The sequence below is a fragment of the Hermetia illucens genome, chromosome 2, assembly GCF_905115235.1.
Source record: "Hermetia illucens chromosome 2, iHerIll2.2.curated.20191125, whole genome shotgun sequence".
Classification (NCBI taxonomy): Eukaryota; Metazoa; Arthropoda; class Insecta; order Diptera; family Stratiomyidae; genus Hermetia; species Hermetia illucens.
The window spans coordinates 3,396,621-3,418,396 of NC_051850.1; the positions used below are offsets into that span (position 1 = coordinate 3,396,621).

Consider the following 21,776-nt stretch of genomic DNA (forward strand, 5'->3'; position numbering starts at 1 on the left):
AATTGGCCTCACAATTCAATTCTTGATTGAAATTAAATTGAAAAAAAAGAAGATCAGCCAATACAAAGTATAAAGATGGCACGAGGCAAGCAAACATTGAAAAATTATCGATTGTATCTTGCCCAAAGTAAAGCTCGGTTCACCACATATTCATTCAATGCTCTCTATTCAAGAACGTGACGTTTTACAACTTACCGCATAAAACGTGGATAAAAGTAACTCAATAGAAAATTGAAAGAAAATGGAAAAATTCCGCTGATCTATATAATGGCATGACCAGCAACCTAAATAAACCCAGAAGGATACTTATGCATATATAAGACCGACCTAAGAGTAGCTTCATCAGTATCCATAGCTCACGGAACTCGAGCTTCAGATTCAACCGTGTAGGGTAGTTTTTAAGGGTGCCATCTTTAAATCACTCAAAATGGAACTGAAGTGCGTTACCGTCATTTTCTGCATATTGGGTGCTACTGCTATTGCTCTTGGTAAGAGGTTTCAAACGGCAAGGACGATCCTATTAAAAAGCCTTCAAAATCCCATAAAAACTGAGACTAGCCTCGGTATCGTCATGGAGCGATACGTGACCAGCAACTGAGGGAGGCATAAACAGGAGTATCGGGAGTTCTCCCAAAATAGATCCTTTTTTAACGCCACTTTTTAGTCCTTCTTATCCCGTTTTAATGACAGGCTTTACTAAGAAATTTTATTAATTTTCAGCATCAGTAGAAGAACCTCCGAAATGGCCCCCAGTTTATATAGTTGAAGGCAGTCTCCATGTTCCCACCAGTGATATTGAAGAACCTTTTAAAGCGTGGTATGACTCCATTGCTGGTCGCTCCCGCATCGATTACTACGGAGGAACAGTGAAAACTTATCAAGTACCTGGTCAGCCTCATGGAGAGATCGTACATATTGAAGTGATGCCAGTGAGTAATGGAACAGTGAACATTATGCATCAGTTCTACGTAGAAGACCCAGGAACTCTTGACATTCAACCAGCTCTACCAGAAACAAAAAATATGGAATTTGCTGGTAGTGAAACCTTCATGTCAGTCGAATGTGATCGATACACGATGAAAATAAAGGCGGGGAATAAACTGGAGATTAACACATTGTGGGTGCAGTACATTAATCCTGCAAATCAATCAACCTTACGTGTTCCAGTCCCTAAACGGTTTGATAGGAAAGTCTATACGGACTATAATGTTTTTGAACATTTTTACATCGATTATTACTACCTTGATCCAGGTCATATTCCAGCGGATGTTTTTGAAATCAGTATAGGTAAGTGTGGTTTCCTTAGTTTCCTTTCTGGTTCTTGAAACCAATTGTGACCTAAATTTAAAAATTCAACCTTATTTAGGAACTCGTCGTCCTGTGGAATATTATTCACTTGAAAAAGACCCAATCCTGGATCAGTGGATTCCTTCATAAAAGCAACCTTGGTTCATGCCTATGTACCAATTAACTTGTAATGAAATGAATGGAAATAGGTGATCAGGTCGATCATCCTGAGTGGCCGCTAACGACCTAGAGGGCAGAGCTATCCCAAAAATCTAAACAAATTGGCTAAATTGACCGTGAAGGTCCGCTCACAAAGATTGAAGCTCCATCAAAGTGCTCGCTCGACACGTTCTTGCACGCCTCTGTGCTAGCCAGGCTCGGAAATGTGGGGGGGTCCTTTGAGCGCTTTGATCCCTCACGCTTCATTACTCAAAACAACGTGCCTTTTCCGATGCATGGGTCCGCACCGGATTTTAAATTCGACATTACTACGAATTCCGCGACGGCCTATCGAAGGACAGCTGACGGGACTAGCCACTCGACAGTAGGCAGAGTGTCAGCTGACATCCTGGTGAGGTTTCGTGACCAATTTGCCACTTCAGATGAGTCCCCGTGCAGACTTGGGTCTGATCGCCCTAATTAGGCCTTTGGAGCATTCACCTACTGCATCACGGCCGGCAAGCCAAAGTGAGTACAGTGTCTCCCAGTGCCATCACTATCGAGGTTCTCCTCGGCCACATGGTTTTGGTTTGGCCGAACTGGCATGGGTTCCGTCCGCACCAACTACTGTACATGCCAAACCATCGCGTCTGAAGCCAGCACCCGACCTAGATCAAGAACAGATCATTGTCAGCACCCGATTTTGTATCACCAGATTATAGGTTTCAGGATTTCGTTCTTTTAGCTTGAGAAGTTCTTTGGGTGGCAAGAGGGGTCTTCTGAAACGGAGTGGTGGCTCCTTAGCCAAAGCAAAAATCTGATGCAAGGAGGTGCTCTGGTCAGCCCCAGGCATCTTCTCAGAATACAAGTAGATATTTTTTTTTTTTTTTTTGTTCTTACACGGAGGTGGAAAATCTTAGAAAGACACGTCCGCCGCAGCTCCGCCGCCCGAACGGCGGAACAACAGCGGGCGCGTGTGGGATTCACACCCACTAAAAACCACCCCCGGTCTCTCCAGCCCCAGCCCCGCGAGACCACCATTGAGGTATTACTTCGCGGGGTAGGTTTGCTCTTAGGCACTCATCCTTCTCCTATTTGCAGCTTTCCTCCTTCTTTGTTCTTTCAGCAACTCCTCCTGCATTTGGATGATTGCGGAGCTAACCGCAAGCCACTTCTCCTCGGACTCCAGCATCTCAGTAACCAAGCTCTTCGGGGTCCCGCTCCTGCCCAGCACCTGGTTTAAGCTCCTTCTTTCCATCGCAAATCGTGGGCAGTGAAACATCACATGCTCTGGATCCTCCGGTATGCCATCGCATCTGGGACAGTTCGGAGATTCATCCAACCCAAAGCGGTGCAGATACTGCCTGTAGCAACCACCGTGTCCCGTGAGGAACTGGGTAATGTGGTAGTTGGTATCCCCATGTTTTCGCTCAAGCCACACCCTAATGTTGGGAATGAGCCTGTGCGTCCACCGACCTTTCGCAGACTCGTCCCATCTGCATTGCCAGAGATCAAGCGACTCTGACCTTGCCGCATTTCTACGCTGTGCATGCCCCTCCATATGTCTTGCATTGTACAGGACACTCATTTCTTTGGCCAGAATGTCAACCGGGATCATGCCTGCCACCACCAATACTGCCTCATCTGATCTGGTTCTAAAAGCACTGCAAACCCTCAAAGCCATCCGCCGGTAAACCGCGTTCACCTGCTTCCGTCTCTGAGAGTTTGAAAGCGCCTCTGCCCACACAGGCGATGAGTAGAGCAAGATGGAACGCACCACACCGGCTAGCACCAACCTCCGGCAATGTTTCGGCCCACCAATATTTGGCAACATTTTTGTAAGTGCCGTGGTGGCACTGGCTGCCTTTTGGCATGCATACTCTAGGTGCTCCCTAAAACTCAATTTGGTGTCAATTACCCCCAGGTATTTGATAGCCGGCTTTGATGTCCACCGACCTCCACTTTTACAGTATTATTTTTCCTGCGTTTCGTTATCAAGACCGCTTCCGTTTTCGCGTCCGTCAAGGTCAGCCCGGCCTTTTCTAGCCAGGACTTTACCGCTCTCACTGTTTCCGTTGCGTAAACCTCCACATCTTCTGGGTGTTTTGCTGCAACAACCACAGCTAGGTCATCAGCAAAGCCGACGATCGTAGTCCCCTCTGGGACGGGAAGAGCAAGCACCCCATTATACATGATATTCCACAACAGGGGACCAAGTACCGATCCCTGTGGTACCCCGGCTGTGACAATGTACTCTTTGGGGCCCTCATCCGTCCCATACCAGAGAGTCCTCTCTGAGAGGTAGTTTTCCACCAAATTCGCTAAGTATCCGGGTACACCTGTGTCAGCCAACGCCCGTTTAATTCTATTCCAGTTGGCCGAGTTGAATGCGTTTTTGACAACCAACGCCACCACGGCACAGCAGCCGCCAGAAATCAGTGCACTTTTTACCAGGTTTACCACCATGCCAATTGCGTCCACCGTAGAGTGGGCGCGTCGGAAACCAAACTGGCGTTCCGACAAACCATTGTTGGCTTCGACGATGGGCAGGAGTCTGTTGTAGATGACTCTCTCCATCATCTTCCCCATTGTATCCAACAGGCAGATAGGACGATACGACGCTGGGTTTCCAGGTTGCTTGCCAGGCTTCGGAAGCAACACCAACTTTTGCTTTTTCCACTGGGCAGGGAATATTCCTTCTTTTAGGCACGCCTCGAAGGTGTTGGCGAAAAGGTCGGGCCTAGTCTTCACTGCCAGTTTCAAAGCTCGGTTGGGGATGCCATCCAAACCTGGGGCCTTGTTGTCACCGAACCTACCACATATTTCCCGCAGCTCCTCCACAGTTACAGGCGGTATTATGCCGTCATTTGACTGGACAAAAATTTGCCTTCCCCTATTTTCGTGGTGAGGGAACAGAGTGGTAACAATCTGTTTCAGGAGGCGCGGACAGGTCACCTGGGGTGATTTCCGCAGCCTTTTCATCACCACTCTGTAAGCCTCGCCCCAAGGGTTTATGTCGGCATGGTCGCACAGCTGTTTGAAGCAGTTCTTTTTGCTCCTCCGAATGGCTTCCTTTAGGCGGCCACGCAATTGCTTGTGTGCCTCCTCTCGACCGTCGCCACCGGGTTTTCTCCTGAGCCTCTGGCAAAGCCTCCTTGCCCGAAAACATGCGGCTCGCAAACTTGCGATTTCATTGTTCCACCAGTAGTTGGGTTGCCTACTGGGAACAATCGCCTTCTGGGCATAGTAGCATCGCATGCTTCCGTCACCCATCGAGTGATCTGGGTGGCTTTCTCTCCAGCCGTACCATTCAGGGATATGTCGGATTTGAGCACCGCGGAAAACGTGTCCCCCTCGAAAGCTTTCACTGTCCAGCCAAGCATACCACCCGGCATTTTGCGAAAACTCTTTTTCGAGCTCGATCCGCCCTTGATCTCTATGCAGATTGCCTGGTGGTCGCTGTGAGTATAGTCCTCACTGACATGCCAAGCGATTCTACTGGCTAAAGTGGCACTCACGTATGTCAGGTCCACTATAGACCCCAGGCCCCTTCTCCGGAAAGTGTACGAAGACCCAACATTCGCCAGTACCACGTCCAGCTCCGCGAATGCTTCGAGGAGAACACGTCCCCTCACATTAGTTATCCGGCTGCCCCATTCAAGAGCCCACGCATTGAAATTGCCTCCTATTATGATCGGCCAACGTCCTCTTGCATCCAAAACAAGAGCAGCAAGCATCCGCTCATACTCGACGAGTGTAGCGCTGGATGGAGCATAGCAGCTGTAGATGTGGATGCCCTTCACCTTCATTCTGATGAAGCCCTCCTCCGGGTGCTCCATTATTTCCTGGAAGGCTTGTTCTCCACAAGTCCACAGCGCTGCTTGGCCCGTTTGGTCTTTGACCCAAACGCTACCACCGCGGTTTCGGTATGGTTCACTTAGTATGGCCACATCGATGTTTCTCTCGCGAATGGTTTGCGCGAGTAGATCCTGCGCCGCCTCGCAGTGGTTGAGGTTGATTTGTATCACCCTCATCTGCGATTTGTGCTATGGGCTCTCCTGTATTCCGGGCACCTGCTGCTGCCTGCAATGTGCCGATGGTTCACACCCTCCTTTCCTTTGCACAGTAGACAATTTGGGTCAGCTCCGCAGTCCTTGCTGATGTGGCCCTCCACTCTGCATCTCCTGCATTGCTTTGACCTGTCATTTGGGTTAGTGCATGACTTCGCAATGTGACCAAAGCCAAGGCATCTAAAGCACCGTTTTAACGCCACCTGTTCCCTAAGGCGACACATAACCCAGCCTATTCTCACTCTCCCTGCTGCTAACAGTTTGAGTGTGTTCTCCACTGGTAGGCTGATGATGGCGGTTTGTGTTCCCCCATAGGCTTTCCTTAGAGTTTTTACCGCTGACTCTTGTAGTCCGGCAAGATCGAACTGTTTCTCCAACGCTTCGCGAACCTCCTCCTTCGTCGTGATTTCATCTATATCTTTGCAGATTATAGTGATCTCCGGCCTGCTAGCTCTTATGTCGGCTTCCTGCCCTAAAGTCTTCCCGATTTGGCTTAAGAATTTGTCCGCGGTTACATCCTTGGATTTCTTAAGTTCCAACATAAGATCTCCCTTCTGCGACCGTCTTATACGGCTGACGTTGTCTCCCAAATTGGTGAGTTCGGGGTCTGCCTTCACTTTCCTGAGTATGTCGGCGTATGACCCTTCGCCCCGTTTGGAAATGAAAATCACCTCCGGTCTAATCTTCCTCCGATAAATTCTTTTCCGCGGTTCTACCTTCCTCCAAGCTTCCGCATCCACCATTGAAGGTTCGATCCCTTTTCTCGAGGTAGCCACTGCAATATTTTCACTGGCAGCTTCAGACGTACTTTTCATGAACTCCGCCTTTTTGGGAGTTGAGTCCTTTTTTCTTTTCGGGGTTTGCTGGCCTGTTGAGTCATTCAGCTTCCCGCGCAGCCTCTTCCCCGGTTTCTCCCCTTTTGTGTTTTGAACCGGCGTTACTTGAGTTGCCTGGTTCACTTTTCCAATCGGCGACTTGCCTACTCGTTCATCCTGGGCCTTGCCGTACGTCAAACGGATGCCTCTTATCATGGCCCTTATATTTTGGTGAATGTAGAAGTAGATATAGAGTTAAGGTTATTTCCAAAGTATCTGGGCGGATTCTTAGTGGACGCAGCTCCATACTCTAAGATAGACCTTACGATCTATAGAGATTGACGGCCTTCTGGGGTGTGGGTCCCCAAGAGAAACCAGCTGCAAAATTAATCAGCCTGCCAGCCTTTAAGGTTTTCCGGATAATAGAGTCCAAATGATCTCTGGCCGAACAAATCCTCTTTATCTGCCTGCCTAAGAAGGTGATGGACTTGACATGAGCATCGTGCGATTATTTACTTTACTGAGCAGGGGTGTGACACCACTTCGCTTAAAGGATATATATTGCGGCTTGGGTATGATGATTGGTAGACCCAATCTGGGGGATTCATCAACAAAGAGATTAACCTGTCTTTGTAGTCATTTGGGGTTTGAGCTCCAATTGTCACCAGTTGCCAAAATAAGCAAATCGTCTGCCTATTGGTAAATCTCAATACTATCAGAACATTTATTATGTAGGCATGCTGTATCAAGGTTGAACAATATTGGATTTAAACGCATCCTTGGGGGATCCCGTTACTAACTTGAACGTTGTCCAGCCCTAGTTGAAGGCATCGATTGGACATTATCCTTGACACCCATAAAACAATTTCCGCAGGAAAACGGAAACAAGACATTGTGTCATACAGAGTCGCGAGATTCACCTTCTTACAGACATTCTTCACATTTAGCACCACAGCCAGATTTGCCTGAACAGTTGGCCGGCAGAACTTCATATTCATCAATAAAATTATTGATACGAACCTTGATTGTCAGTATCAGGGGCAGAGGCATGCTTGTGCTTGAGAAAAACGGCTGTAAGCTCTTCTGAAAGAAAGGCAGAGACACTATGGGATATCTGAAGACATGAGAAAGAGAAGGGGGCTGTACTGCCCAGCTAGATAGTCGAGATATTCAACATTCTTCCTAGGATCCCAAGTCAGGGGTCTGCTACTAAGATAGCCACGAAATCCCCGCATGGGTTTCCAGAAGGACATAATATGTTTTATCTTAGATAAATTAGACCAAAGTTCACGTCAATACTTCCGGTTAGCGTTCGCAACCACCATCCTCCTCAGTCGTCCTCCTCAAAAAGGAGTTGTAGTTATAGTGTTGGACCTACTCCTAAAACGCCTATACGCGATTTGTTCCCTTTTTAAGTAAAACCTAAACCCCGGGGATCACCATATCTTTGGTTGGCAAGTGTGACTAGGGCAAAGTCTAGGTTCCTTAGAGTAGGAATACCCTCTGAGGTTTTATTACAATTGAGGGTCATGTTTTCCCACTTGCCCACTTCCTTATTAAGGGCCCTCACTACAACAAAGTAAGTAATTGTTGAGGAAACAGACTGGAGAAGTCTGAAATCCAAGGATGAGACATGGAGACTGAAAGACGGAATCGATGTCGTTCCTCCTTATCCCGTCGTTAACGCAAAATCTTTACCTCGGAGCTGATTTTGTGCGCAAGTTCCATCTCGTACAGGACTTATTTGTACCGTCCGTTTGTTCCATCGAAAATGTTGAGAACGTCAATCAACACCAGTTGACGACACACCAGCGAGCAAGGCTCGAGGCTGTCATTGGCAGTTTTCCATCTTTCGAGTCGGAGGGCTTAGGACGTACAAGTCTCACGACACACGTCATCGATGTCGGCGGTAATAAACCGATTAAACAGAGACACTTATCAGTCTCTCCCGCCATCGAAAAGCTCCTCTACGAAGAGATTGATAGGATGCTGGCTTTGGGAGTCATCGAAGAATCGCAAAGCGCCTGGTCTTCGCCAGTTACCCTTGTGGTGAAACTTGGTAAAGTGCGACTTTGCCTTGATGCACGTAAAGTGAATAGTGTAACAGTGAAGGACGCTTATCCTTTGCCTCTCATCGAGGGGATTTTCAGTCGTCTCCCGAAGGCTAGATTCATTACGAGTCTAGATCTGAAGGATGCATTCTGGCAAATTCTTCTGGATGAGGCGTCCAAGGATAAGACTGCCTTCAGTCTGCCAGGTCGGCCACTCAGGATGATCGACTTGATCACCTATTTCCACCCATATCATTACAAACTCCTGCAAAGCTTCTTGCTTAGATTGACCACCTTTTCTCTATTTCTCGAGAAGCTTACACTCTCTCCTTATTGTTCTGCGAAATGTATTTATAGACTACGCTTCCCAAATCTACAAATTGGTCGGCGCCTTTTGCTGTGGAAGGAGATAAATAGGGCCGATTCAGTCATTAGCCCCAATTTGCCACCTTAGACAAAGCAAAAAAAGAACTGACAATCAGAACACGTCCTTCAAGGAGAATGCTGAACTTATGTTGACAGCCCTTAAAGCTAGCGATCGTAGTATCATGCGTAGAAGCTGGGCCGCCTGGCAAAAAGATACTCCAAACTAGGTTCTTCAATGAAATTGAAAAAGTAAGAAGGCAGCTCCAAACATTTCAATTTTGCACCAAGGTCCACCAATATCCTTAAAAACTGTCTGGCGCTCCGGCCTACGTCATAGTTCCATCTGAGGCACGATCTGCCAAGTCTTCCTTTTCAACCCGGGATAGATGATTCTCATCCATACGGATTAAGCGACTTGTCTACTGCAATCTGTTATACAGACTATCGGAACTGTCTATCTCCATGTCGGGTGCCAAAAAATTTTGGAGGATTCTTCTCTCGAACATGGCCAAAAGTTCCCAGTTTTTCTTGCTAAGAAAACAGGTTTCCGAGGAGTACACCATTGGCTTGTACACTAAAAAATTGGAGTCCCTAAGCTCTGTTAGCTGTCAACAACCGTACGCGGACCTCATCATCATAACTGTTCTCGGTTGTAATTTTTCATCCTAGATAAGGGAAAGTACCATCATTTGACATTTCTTTCTTCTTCTCTTTCTTCTTTGATTTACAAATCATTAGTCACTTTTTGTGGCCAAGTCTACTGGGCTACCCTGGAACAGTTTGTCACATTACTTCGGGCTAGCTCCCGAGCTTTCCCACCTTTTGGAGCCTTCGAATCAGGGAATACTTTCCACCAACCAGGAGGGGAGAGAAGGAACGGATCTGTTAGTTCCAGTCGCTCCACTGGTCAAGCTCTATCTTCTTTGCAACGAGAAGAACCCGAACCTAATGCACAACACGACTCCACCTGTCAGAGCCCTCAGCATATCCTCGACAATGTTGTCTGGAAACAGATCCTCTCCTCTGAAGAATCCTATTCCACCTTACGCAAGGAAACAACGTGTGATGGGCGTCGTCCACAACTCCATTGCAAAACACACAATCCATAGATCGTGCCCTTACAATCTTGTGCAGGTAAGACTGGAAACCTCCATGCCCACTTAAGAACTAGGGAAGGAAATAGTCAGTCTCACCATGTTTGCGATTCAGCCGCGCACCTAGGTTGTCAAAGAGCTGCGCAGTCCATCTGCCTCTAGTTTCATTTTGCCAATAGAGTTGCCTCTCATCTAGGATGCGTTGTTATTCTTCACGAGCAACCACCTCGCTTGGCAGTTCTCCCTTGCGCTTGACGCTCCTTAGCAAGAAGGGCAACGGAGATCACCATCACGGCTGGTTCGGAGACAGTGCGGTACGCAGATGCCACCCGCTTACCCGTCGCATGAATATGCCGAGTCTGCTATGCGCCATTTCGACAGTGCACCCAGCGCGTTATCATCTGCATAACCAGGAGCGACACTTTTGGCAACTTGAGTTTATGTAGACTATCATAGAATGGATCCCTTCGCTACGACCGACGTGACTTCCATCCTCCTCTGACCATTTAGCGTTTCATTGAGCAGTGAGCGATTCCTCAGATAGTCCTTCAATATCCGTAAGAGATAGTTCGGCATGTGGAAACTATTGTCTAATGTGCCTAGAATATCTTGCCATCTTACGGAATAAAAGGCGTTTCTGACGTCAAGCGTTACGAGGAACGCCACCCATCGAGCTCGCCGGCTACGCCCCTTCGCTCGACGAACGGCATCCACGACTTGCATGACAGCATCAACTGTGGATCTGTGCGAAACCGAACTGCCGTGGAGATAAGTCTCCGGCTGGACGTATCGCTTCAGCCAGTCTACTTTTGATGAGCTTCTCGAGCACTTTTCCAGCAGTGTGAAGCATACAAAGTGGGTGATTTGAAGACGGCAACTTAGGATCGCCTTACCCTTTGCTGTTCAGCGCAAACCTCGCCACTTTCCAACGAGAAGGGAAAATGGTCTCTCTCTGGCAAGCGTTGAATGCGCCGAACAGTAGGTCTGGCCGATGTTGGAATACCAGTTTTGTATAATTCTGCTGGAATACCATCGGGTCCTGGCGCCTTCTTGTGTTTCATAGAGAGGACTGCTTGTTCCAACTCTTTTATTGAAAAAAGTGGTTGGTCCTCGGAGCACTCCGTGCCGACGTCATCATTCAATACGGGGTACGCAGAGAATAGTGCTCGTCCAATGTGGTCCATTTATTCGGCCGTAAGTATACAGGGTTTTTGCATGGCCCCGATTTTTCGGGTTACCAAATTGTAACCGAGTCCCCACGGGTCCGCATTCACCTCGTCAACCAAGTCCTGCCAGCTTCGCGCTTTTGCTCCTGCTTATTGTGCTGGGGAGTCTCCTTTTGGCTGATCAGTACTCTGTCATTATGATACATGCCTCTTCCCGGTCGTTTGTTAAGAGGCGGAGTCTGTAGCACTCCTTCCGGAGTTCTGCAATTTCCGCGGTTTACTAACACATAGAAGGTTTGCCACGTCTTGATGCCCTCCTGCGCATGGAAGCTCCGCAAGCCGTTGTTTTCAGATTCATAAGTGAATTTACGACAGTATAAACTGCAGCGTCACCATCCCCAGGAGCACCCTCCAACATGGCCCCACTTGTTCCAAGAGTTTCGACAAACCTCCTGCTGTTCACCTCCGCGACGTTCTATGCACAGAAAGAACGCCGTTGTGTCGCGCACCGAAAGTTTGGGTCAATCATTTCTAAGGCAATGTATCGATGGTCGCTTGGCGAGAAATCTTCCAGAACACGCCACCCGTCCACCAGTAATACAAGTGATTCCGACGCGAAGGTTACGTCTGGAATGCTTCCCTCACAGTATGGGCGCCAGAACGTTGGGGTGGATCCAGTGTTTAAAATTACAAGTCCTGTTCTCGCCACCACTTCGAAAATTCAATTCCCTCTGGAGTCTGGATGAGGCATACCCTATTCAAGTGCCCTGGCATTGAGGTCACCCCCGACCAGGATCCGTCCCTATGTTGCGAAGATAGCGTATTCCACAGAGCATCAAGTCTGCGTTGAAAGTCCGGCATCGTCTCATTTGGTGTTAGACACTGAAAAACGTTACTCCTAAACACCGAATCCAGACAAAGTTGTCCCCTCAGTCTTGGGCAAGAACTCTAAGGTGGGTGCCTTCCCGAACCCGGATCACAGCGGTCCTGATATTTCGAGGTGTTGTGAAGTTGGGTCCTTATTTCATTTCGTCCTTTTCGTTGCAGGTATTTCCTTTATGGCCTCCCTGACCGCATTTGGGAATGTTGCCCTTTTGTCAGGTCCCCGATAGGTTACAGACGTGTGCCCATAATCCAAACGGGGTTATCAGCCCTACGAATTCCCAACTTGGAAGACCAGTTCGTACAATTTGCGGTCACTTGGAGTTGGATATAGGGTTTGGTGCCAATCCACGTTTCGTCCTTGGACCTAATATTACACTTTGACCACCGAAATCGTTAAACCATATGCCATGTGCTGTCTTATCCTTTCCAGGAAAAACTGAATATCAGACTCATCTACGTTGCCGTCAGGAATACCGCTTTCTAGGAAATCACAGAGCTGTTCGATGAACTCACTTAGCTAGTGACCCTACAGTCCTTATGTCACATGATCCGAGACTTTAAAGTCCGGTACTATGGCATGATAATTCCGTTAGAGACTGGATGAGGATGTTGTGCGGGTTCATTTGGATCCGAGTAACTTATCCAGTGAATGCCATAAGGTCGACTCAAATTGCGAGCCTTGGCCAGTGCTAGCAGAACGCTTCTCGAGGAATTTTTGGTCACCCATCTAGCAAGCAAATCGTAATCGCTGAGTAGACTGAGGCTCCAGTAATGTTCAGCCGGAGTGATATTTGTTGGCACTTGTGATGTTGATCCGGGCCCGTGTCAATTAAAAAGTTTGAGCCTGTTTAGACATCGAAAACATAAAGGGGATCTGAAGTGGTTTGCTGTCAACCAACGAATTTGGAAGCACTCTTAGTAGTTTCTTTCCTAATCCGCCATAAACATGGATCCAAGTGCACTGTGGTAAGAGCACCACGAAAGACCTTTAAATTTTCATCCTGGCATTTGCATGTTTAACAGTTGACAGCAGCGCTAATAGTGAATATGTGACTGTTGTACCTTGGAAAGGGGGCGGCCAAATATCGTATGTTATTTCTTTCCACGAATTCGAGTGCCACCAGGAGCCTCGTTGCGCTCAGAACCTCTTACTCCTAGACTTTGCCGCCAAGTGTTGATAAAAATTAATTTAACGTGATCGTTGGCAGAAAGCAGAAGTGCAGTCCAGGTAAGGTACCAGTCTGAGTTAGAACCCTGCTTGATTAGCCCGGGCGGTTAAGGTTGCCACCTCATGGGGAGGATGTGTGAAAGCTTTTTCAAAAACTTTTGCACTCTCTGGGGTCCTAGGAATCTCGAGGTACTAGAGAAGGAACCAGGCCCAAGGTTTTTCTAGGCTTCTTGGTATCCACTAGAATAAAGTCCACTAAAAAGGGGACCAGTTTATGCATTAAGGGCCTGACGAAGCATACCTTCTTTGCATACTTCAAGATACTAAATAATCGTGCGCCAACTTGGTGGATTTACTCTTCAGCCAATTATGGAAATCCTTATCGAAGCGAGGAACACTTATATTGCTTGACACTTGGGTACTAAGCCCCAAAAGAAGGGGGAGTCAAAATAGTGGACCAAGTCGCTCTGCATTTGGTCCCGGCTCGACATCGATCCCCTTGGTGTCTGACCGGACTTGATATCCCCAATGCTTGATGCTTTTCACAATTATAATATCTGAGGTATTATCCTTACAACAACAGTTCATACTTACTGAGGATACCAGCCTTAGCGGAGCATCAACTTGCTATTGGAGCTTACCACACTTAGACCTTGGAACTCCTAGGCCTTACGCTTAGTATCCTCCCACGTCTTGCTCCTAAATGGACTTGGAATCTGCTATGACGGAGTTAGTGTGTCTTCAGGGTAACTTGGTTTTGTTTGTGTTTCAGGAATCAGCGATTTACTTCATCAGTTCTGAAGCGCTTCCTAGAAATAGCACCAAAAAATAACTTGATTTTTTTTTTATTTTCATTTTAGAAAAAGATGGACAAATTCTCAATTCAGGACTCGACTTCGGTATCAATCCCATGGGGAACTACATTCAATATGATAGGGATCATCTGAGCCGGAGATTTCAACAGTTCCTGTTTGAATACAATAAAAGTTATACAACTGCAACGGAAGCTGAATACCGCAGAGATATCTTTTACCAGAACCTCCTCTACATCCAATCGAAAAACCGGGCCAACCTAGGGTACACTTTGGCAGTAAATCGTTTCGCTGACTTAACACAGGACGAAATGAAGGCTTTCCAAGGTCGTCGGCCTTCGACCAGGCCCAATAGTGGAAAGCCATTTCCCTACCAAAGAAACGAGGTGGAAGGTAATTTCCCGGAACAGTTGGATTGGAGAATAAGCGGAGCTGTAACCCCAATAAAAGGTAAGATACTTTTACAATAACGCAAAGATAGAAATCTAGTTAAAGTATTTAATTGAAATTTCTAGATCAATCGATGTGTGGGTCTTGTTGGGCATTTGGGACTGTAGGTGCAGTGGAAGGAGCCTACTTCATGAAGACAAACAAGTCGCTTCGGCTGTCGGAGCAAGCTGTAATGGACTGTTCTTGGGCCTATGGACCGCGTGGATGTTTCGGTGGCTCTGAAGTGGATGCTCTCTCCTGGATAAAAGCGGTTGGTGGAATTCCGTCGGACGAGGAGTATGGACCCTATCTAGCTATGGCTGGATACTGTCACCTATCAAATATGACTTTGAGGGTTCCTATTGCTGATTATTATATCGTTCCTCGCAACGACCCAGATGCACTTAAATTCGCTCTATTCAAACATGGACCAGTGGTAGTTGGTATCGAAAGCGCAAAGATGGATTTCTCGTTCTATAAAAGTGGGGTCTATTCAAGTGGCTGTTCAAATATGATAAATCATAATGTTCTTGCCGTGGGTTATGGGGTCTTAAATGGAAAACCATACTGGTTGGTGAAAAATTCATGGGGAATAGACTGGGGAAATGGGGGCTATATATTAATGTCCGCAGAAGGGAATACATGTTGTATTCTACGGCAACCAGTTTATGTTACTATGTGATGAAATAGTAAAGGAATCATTGTGATTAGCAGCGAATTAAATAAAATCAAAATTTTAAAAGGAATTGTTTCATTATTTAAACCACACCAAACCGCAATCGTTCGCAGTTACCTGACTTGCGCATCAGCTCCCTCCACCATTTCACGAGACGCCTGAACTCCATCTCTACTGTTCTACCCCAAGAACCTTTGGGACGATCCACTAGTCGGCCATTTTGAGAGAGTGGATTTCAGACAGATGTTCGCCAAGGCTTTGAGCTTTCGAGTAACAGTGTGGTTTACTTTCCACGCTTCCCATATAGCAACACAGAAAGAATATTAGAACAGAGGAGTCTCAATTTGATCTTGGTGTTGAGATGAGTGGATTTAGATAAAGCAGCGAAAGATAATCTTGCACTGTTAATGCGTCGGGCAACATCCAGTTCGATGCCACCGTCGGCAGAAACAACGCTTTCTAGATATACAAATTGGTCGACGCTTTCAATGCTTTGCTCATTAATGCCCGTCAGATTGAGAACCTTTGTTTTGGTGGCGTTTCCGTTTACGTCCAATTGCCTCCCTTTCCAAATCCAGAGCCATTTGGTCAAGATCCATGACCCTGTAAGAAACCAAACAGGCGTCATCAGGGTAGTCGAGGTGTTTGAGGAAAGATGTCATCGTCCATTGAATTCCCCCACATCCTCTGGACAAAGCAGCGTGAAGAACGTCACCGATGACAAGAAGAAATGCTATCGGTGACATAATCCAGCACTAGCGAACTCCGCTTCGAACCTCAAAATCCTCCGAGATTTTACCTCAGTTTAACACGTGACATTTTGCGTCATTATATATCGCTCTGATAATCGCTATTAATTTCCCCCGAATGCCCCTCCTGCGTAGAGCTCGCCAGATACACTCCCTATTCACGCTATTGAAAGCTTTCTCGAAATCGATGAAGAGTAGACGCTGCGAAGATCTAAATGCCGCGCACTGCTCTACGATAGGGTGTTGATGTGATGAAACCAGCATGCTCCTTGATGAACATGCCTTCGAGATGTTCGTTAAAGCGTTTCAGGATTATTTTAGTCATTATCTTTGCGATGGCACGCGGATACCCCTCCAAGTGTAACACTTAAAGTGGGTGGCCTTCTTTGGAATCTTAACGATCATCACCTTCTTTCACTTTCTGGAAAACGTGTTGGACTCCCAAGATTTTCATATAAGTGGAAGTAGCAGGTCTCCAGTAACTGCAGTTGCAGCGATAAATAACTCTGAGAGGAGATGGTCAAGCCCAGCGGCTTTACTCCGTTTGAGTGCATTGATGGGCGCAAAGATTTCTCTTCTGCTTGGAGGAAGAGTCCGTATCCGCATGTTACGGTGAGTAGCCATTTCATTCCCAAGAGGAGGAGCTTCACTGAATGCGATACGATTGAGAACCACGTCTTCAGTTGCTCGTCATCGGGGAGCAGTCGACCGTTGACGTCCTTCAGAGGACCATAGAAAGATTTGAGACCACAAGCTAGGTCTTTCGTGATAAAGTATACACTTCTGAAATCAATGCGTTTTACGCTTCCGCTTTCCTGATCAGCGCAATAACAAATTCTCTCTTGTCATGGCGCACACTACGCTGAATTTCTCGAGATTTCGCTTGGTATCGGAGTTCTGACGCGTCACACCCGCCATTGATGCGGTCAATAAAGCCTTCCACCGCTTCCGTTCATTGATCCGCTTGCACGATTCCGCAGTTAGCCTGATCTTATGACGCCCCTTCGGAACATTTTTGATCAAAGATCTTACTCATTACATCTACCGTCCGATCACCAAGATAGTCCTCCCACTGTCGACACTGTTGACACACAAATGTTCCATGTTGAACTTAGAGAGTCGCACCTCCTCAACCCTGTGAGAAGTGGCGGACCCAACACGTAAGCGACCATCAGATGGTGATCCTGTAGAGTTCAAGTGAGGCCATTTCATCCAATAAATTTAGATCATTTATAAATTATAAAAGAAAACAACATTATAAACGTTAATTATCATTCTCGTACGAACTCCGGACGAATCGTTGCTAATTAGCTACTCCACTCCCAATTCATACCGTACTTCAGTGATAAACCCGACTCCTGGTCCGCCAATTTTAGGGGCGTAGATCTTTGATCTCAATCACACGCCATGCACCACGCTTTCTCCCCGAAACCTCAGCTCCAGAGACTAAAGGTTTTAACCTGGACACGGAGATGTTCTTCAAGCCTAAAGTTCAGCACTTCATATAGACCCATATATGGTGGCTGCAAGGGCCTTCCGGAAGCATCCACGAGAATCAAGACATGTGTGCAGACACCCAGGTCCTTGGGGGTGTCGTCGAAGAATGACGGGATGGCGGGGGTGATTTAAACCTTGTCACGTGTCCCGAAACAAACGGAAAAATCCAGTGGTGGAAAGGGCCGGACTGGAATCGAATACAGAATCGCTGGGGAGTCTTAAATTCTACCACCGCCCCCTTTCCCTCTCCCAGCCTAGGTAAAACGAAAAGCAGGACTTGCGACCAAGAGGAATCATCTTATGTCTTGTGTGTATAGCATCCTCCAGTGCCTTATGTCAGCGTTCCAGCATCCCATTGAATTGCGGGTGGTATGCAGTTGTCCGGTGGCGTTTGAAGCCCACCAGTTTGTCCAACTCCGAGAACAAGGTAGACTGGAACTGCATTCCCTGGTCAGTAATGACTTCGACCGGAACTCAAAAGCGTGGGATCCATTCACGACAGAGGGCTTCGCCGCACAATTATGCGGAAATGTTGGTCAGAGGTATTGCTTCTGACCATAGCGATAACCTATCGTTGATTGTGAGGCACTACTTGAAGCCATGGGAATCTCGCAAAGAGTTAATAATGTCGATGTGGATCGTATCAAAACGCGCGAAAAGCGGCTGGAATATATGGCTTAGGCTTCTTTGAAGAGGTCTATTTCCGAGTTAATTGTTTAGGAGAAGTGAGGGATGCTAAGTCCACAACCACTTGTTGTTGGACCGGACCAAATGGAGAGCAACTTACTCCCACGTCTCTTTGGTCCGCGGATCCCTCGTTTGGGGCATTAAAAAATTATAGCACAAACGGTTTCGTCCAGGGTGAGCCAGCGTCTGACGAGTTGCCTCTGCCCTGGACGAAACCGTTTGTCCTATAATTTTTTTTCTATTTCCGAGGTTGAGCCGAAAAGGGGAAACTATTGAAATGGTTGGATTTGGAGTTGTCTCTGAGGCCCGGAAACACTGCGTCATCGTCATGCTTTGACGATTGCCGAAAAATCGACCGTGGCAGGGATTTTAACCTCTGAAACGCGTGGCAAAGTATAGGCAACACATTATCCTTGCCGAACCCATGCTGGATGTCCGAAGTAAACTGGCTTATGAAGCACAGGTACCGGAGTTGGCGAAGGGACGCTTTATCGGTCTTCTGCTTAAAAGCGACGGTAAAAGGCTTGTGTTCCATGAACACTGTGAATAGCCTGCTTTCTAGGGAGTATCCGAAGTATACGTGGCTCAGACCTACACCGGCTACCGGTTGTTGCGCCGTTGATGATGATGAGGTACGCGGCTAATTGCTCACGATTGTAGGTGGTGGATTTGTTGAGCTATATTCAATTTTTTAGAAAAGAAGCTCAACGACTGCCAGATTTTGTTCATCTTTTGGTGAAGAGCAGCAACTATCGTGATGTCTGAGGCATCCACGAACACGGCTAGGGGTGCATCTGTTTGAGGAAATGACAAGGGTGTAGCGTCATCCAGTTGTCGTTTGTCTAACTCAAAAGCCTAGACGGCCTCTGTAGACCACGCAATCACGTATGAGTTTTTAGTCTTGGGGCCAGACAAGTAGGCATGTGAGGATCCCTTGATGTTGTGCGGCTTTGGCCAAGAAATGACGATGGAAATTTAATATACCCAAAAACCTTCGCATATCCTTCACCGCCTTAGGTTGTGAGAAGTCTATGTTGGTCTGAACTTTGTCTTGTTTCAAGTGCTGAGATTTAGAGGAAGAAGCGACCGAAACATCATCAAAGTACACGAAACAAAAGTTAAGGTTTCGCAAGACGGAGTGGATGAACCTCTGAAAGGTTTGCGCTGCATTGCATTGACCGAAAGGCATCTGTATGAACTCGAAAATTCCGAAGGGAATATTTTCAGGAGCTACAGGGATTTGATGGTACGTCTTGGCTAAGTCCAAGCTCGTGAAAACACGGCAGTTAGCGAGATTGGATGAGTGGTATGGGGTAGCAGTCTGGGATGGTCTGAGCATTTAGACGTTTGTAATCGCAACATGGTCGCCATTCACTGTTGGACTTTGGGACTATGTGTATTGGAGAAGACCAGCAGCTATTTGACGGTCTTAGTTTAGTTTAGTTAAATGGGGGGAGCCGCAGCTCCGAGCACTCAGGCCATTATTAGGCCCATTGTACTATCCCCGTAAGTTGCCTATTCAATGGCTTCCCGCCTACGGTGTTCGCAGGCTTTAGCGAATCTGAGAACATTCTCAAGAGGCAGAGAGTGTGCAGATTCTTCATTGAAGAAAACCTTGCCAAGGTGTCTTCGTCTGAGATCTGAGGATGCCGGGCAGCTGCATAAAAAGTGCAGGGCTGTCTTCTCCTCCTCCTCACATTGGCTGTACACAGCCGAAACCACTACCCCAATCTTTTCCATATGGTAGTTTAAGGGGCAGTGTCCCGTCAAAAGCCCTACTAGGGTTTTCATGTCCCACTTCTTAAGGGACAACAAAAATGCCGCTCTAGTGGCCCTAGGCTCCTTCACAAGGATTTTCGCTTGCCGGCAAGAGTCTAAATTCCTCCACTCGGTTGCGTGAATCCTTGCAATTTCACCCTTCAGAGTAGACTTGACAGTAGATGGTCGGATTCCAAGAGCTGGTTCTGGCCCCACCATTGTGGATCCAGACCCTCGGCGAGCCAGTCTATCAGCCCCCTCATTACCGGCGATGTTAGAGTGCCCCGGCACTCACATCAGGAATGTTTCGTTCAGTCGGCCAAGTTTCAGCAGCACCTGATGACAACTCCACACCAACTGGCTTGATATGTTTGACGGTCTACAAATACACTGCTTTAAAAGTGTGTCAAATTCTTTATTAGCAACAGCGAGCTTCTGGGATGGTAATGGACGCACCTTCGAAAAGATATGAGAGCAAGTAGTGCGGATGTGGTGCCGTACATCATACTTAGTTGGCTACGAGAGATTACTTTCGGTAGTTATGTTGCTATATTTTTGAAGAAACGCACGAATGCGATACCTCTTCAAAAATTATGGTGGTGGCAAGTTTTCCTGAAGACCTGAGCGAAGTTACGGGATCTATAAGAGACCTATTCCGCAGATCCACTAGCAATCCATAGTGGCTTAGAAAGTCAGCGTCTAATAAGGGACCACTGATATCTGCTAAAACGAAACGCCATGAGAACCTCCATCGAAGTACTAGGCTTACGTCCATTTGTCTGTAGCCGTACGTCTATATGGTCGGAGAATTTGCCGCCGCTAATCTGGGTTGATACGGAATCAGTTTGTGATTCCGCGATACCGGGAGGACTGGGACGTCTGCGTTTGTGCCGCTTACTCAAAGGATCGAATATTGTTAAGCTGCGTTCTGGGTAGCTGCCGCCGGACCCCCCAACGAGTTTAATTTTTAGAAGCCGTGAGCGTGCACGGTCTGACACAATTCTTTGCTTTGTCGGCAAAGATACGGTGGTACCAGTAAATTGCAGGAATCGTTGGGGAGCTCGACGCACGACTATCCAATCGTCCATTTGATTTAAGGCACCGCGAACGAGTATCGGACTTACCACCCGAACACAAAGCTTCAACCGTTGCCACGGGGCACCCGTACACCTTGCGGATTTTGTCAGCAGCACATTCAACGATCCGGAATCCGCACAGGGCAAGATGCCATAAATGCTTTCCGGAAGTCGCTGCAACCACAACCTTATCCCCGCCAAACTGGTTCATCCCAGGCAGCAGTTGGCTCGGGAAACGATCGCCTAAGGTGAGCTCCGTCAGCAAGTGCTTTGCTGACTCACTTACCGACAGTGAGTCCTTGAGGGTTTAACGTGAGCACCTGTCTGGACGACTTAATCCCACGGCCTTCTTAAGACACGGATTGATTTTGTGACCACAATCCCGAGCCAGCGGAATGAAAACCAAGAGAACCCAACGGAGGCACAGAGTCAAAAATTCGAATTTAAATAATCAAATATTCAAAATAAATGAATAAAGAATCTAATTCAATCTATAAATGGTTGCAATCTACTTACGTAGTGATAAGCGCTGCACAACAGTACCTTCTTCTTCTTTTTCTTCAACATGCCTGATCTGGGGCTGCACAATAATACTTCTCCATACACGAATAACCTACGGGAATCTGCTTTCATAGCATGCACGACCAGATGCACACACTGGAAACCTGTACGATGTTGACGACGCCGATGCTTGCTGCTCCTCGAGCTGCTGTTGTTGTGAATGGCCTAAAAGCCGGTTGTGACCAAATATTGTAGGAGCAGTCCGAGTGCCTCGAAACCCTTATTAGCGTGCACTAAATGGAAATCTACGGGTACCTTGAATGAGTTCTGTCCCTACGTACTCGAGGAGGGCGATCAGACCCGAGTCTGCAAGGAACTCATCTGAAGCCTCACCGGAGGTTATCTGGTACCATGGGAACCGGGATGGCCCTCTGAGAGCATATGCTCCAGGAAAAATCCTGGAGGATGTGCTCTTGGCCCGGTTATTTGCGGTTGGCCCCCTAGTGGGAGTTTCATGGTGGTTGTGGTTA

The 21,776-nt window shown here is 47.2% G+C and overlaps 1 protein-coding gene across 1 annotated transcript; it reads left to right on the forward strand.

The window, feature by feature from the left end:
• Positions 1 to 295: 295 nt before the first annotated feature.
• Positions 296 to 15,048, forward strand: LOC119650288 (digestive cysteine proteinase 2-like). Its single transcript, XM_038052918.1, has 4 exons — positions 296 to 488; positions 721 to 1,287; positions 13,922 to 14,323; positions 14,389 to 15,048. The coding sequence occupies exons 1-4, from the start codon at positions 428 to 430 to the stop codon at positions 14,982 to 14,984; spliced, it is 1,626 nt and encodes a 541-aa protein (XP_037908846.1). The 5' UTR covers positions 296 to 427; the 3' UTR covers positions 14,985 to 15,048.
• Positions 15,049 to 21,776: the final 6,728 nt, after the last annotated feature.

Bases quoted from the DNA above. Each gene is read 5' to 3' on its own strand.
- LOC119650288 (XM_038052918.1), top strand. From the start codon at position 428: ATGGAACTGAAGTGCGTTACCGTCATTTTCTGCATATTGGGTGCTACT. The intron at 489-720 runs GTAAGAGGTTTC...ATTAATTTTCAG, and splicing joins TGCTACTGCTATTGCTCTTG to CATCAGTAGAAGAACCTCCG. The intron at 14,324-14,388 runs GTAAGATACTTT...TGAAATTTCTAG, and splicing joins AGCTGTAACCCCAATAAAAG to ATCAATCGATGTGTGGGTCT.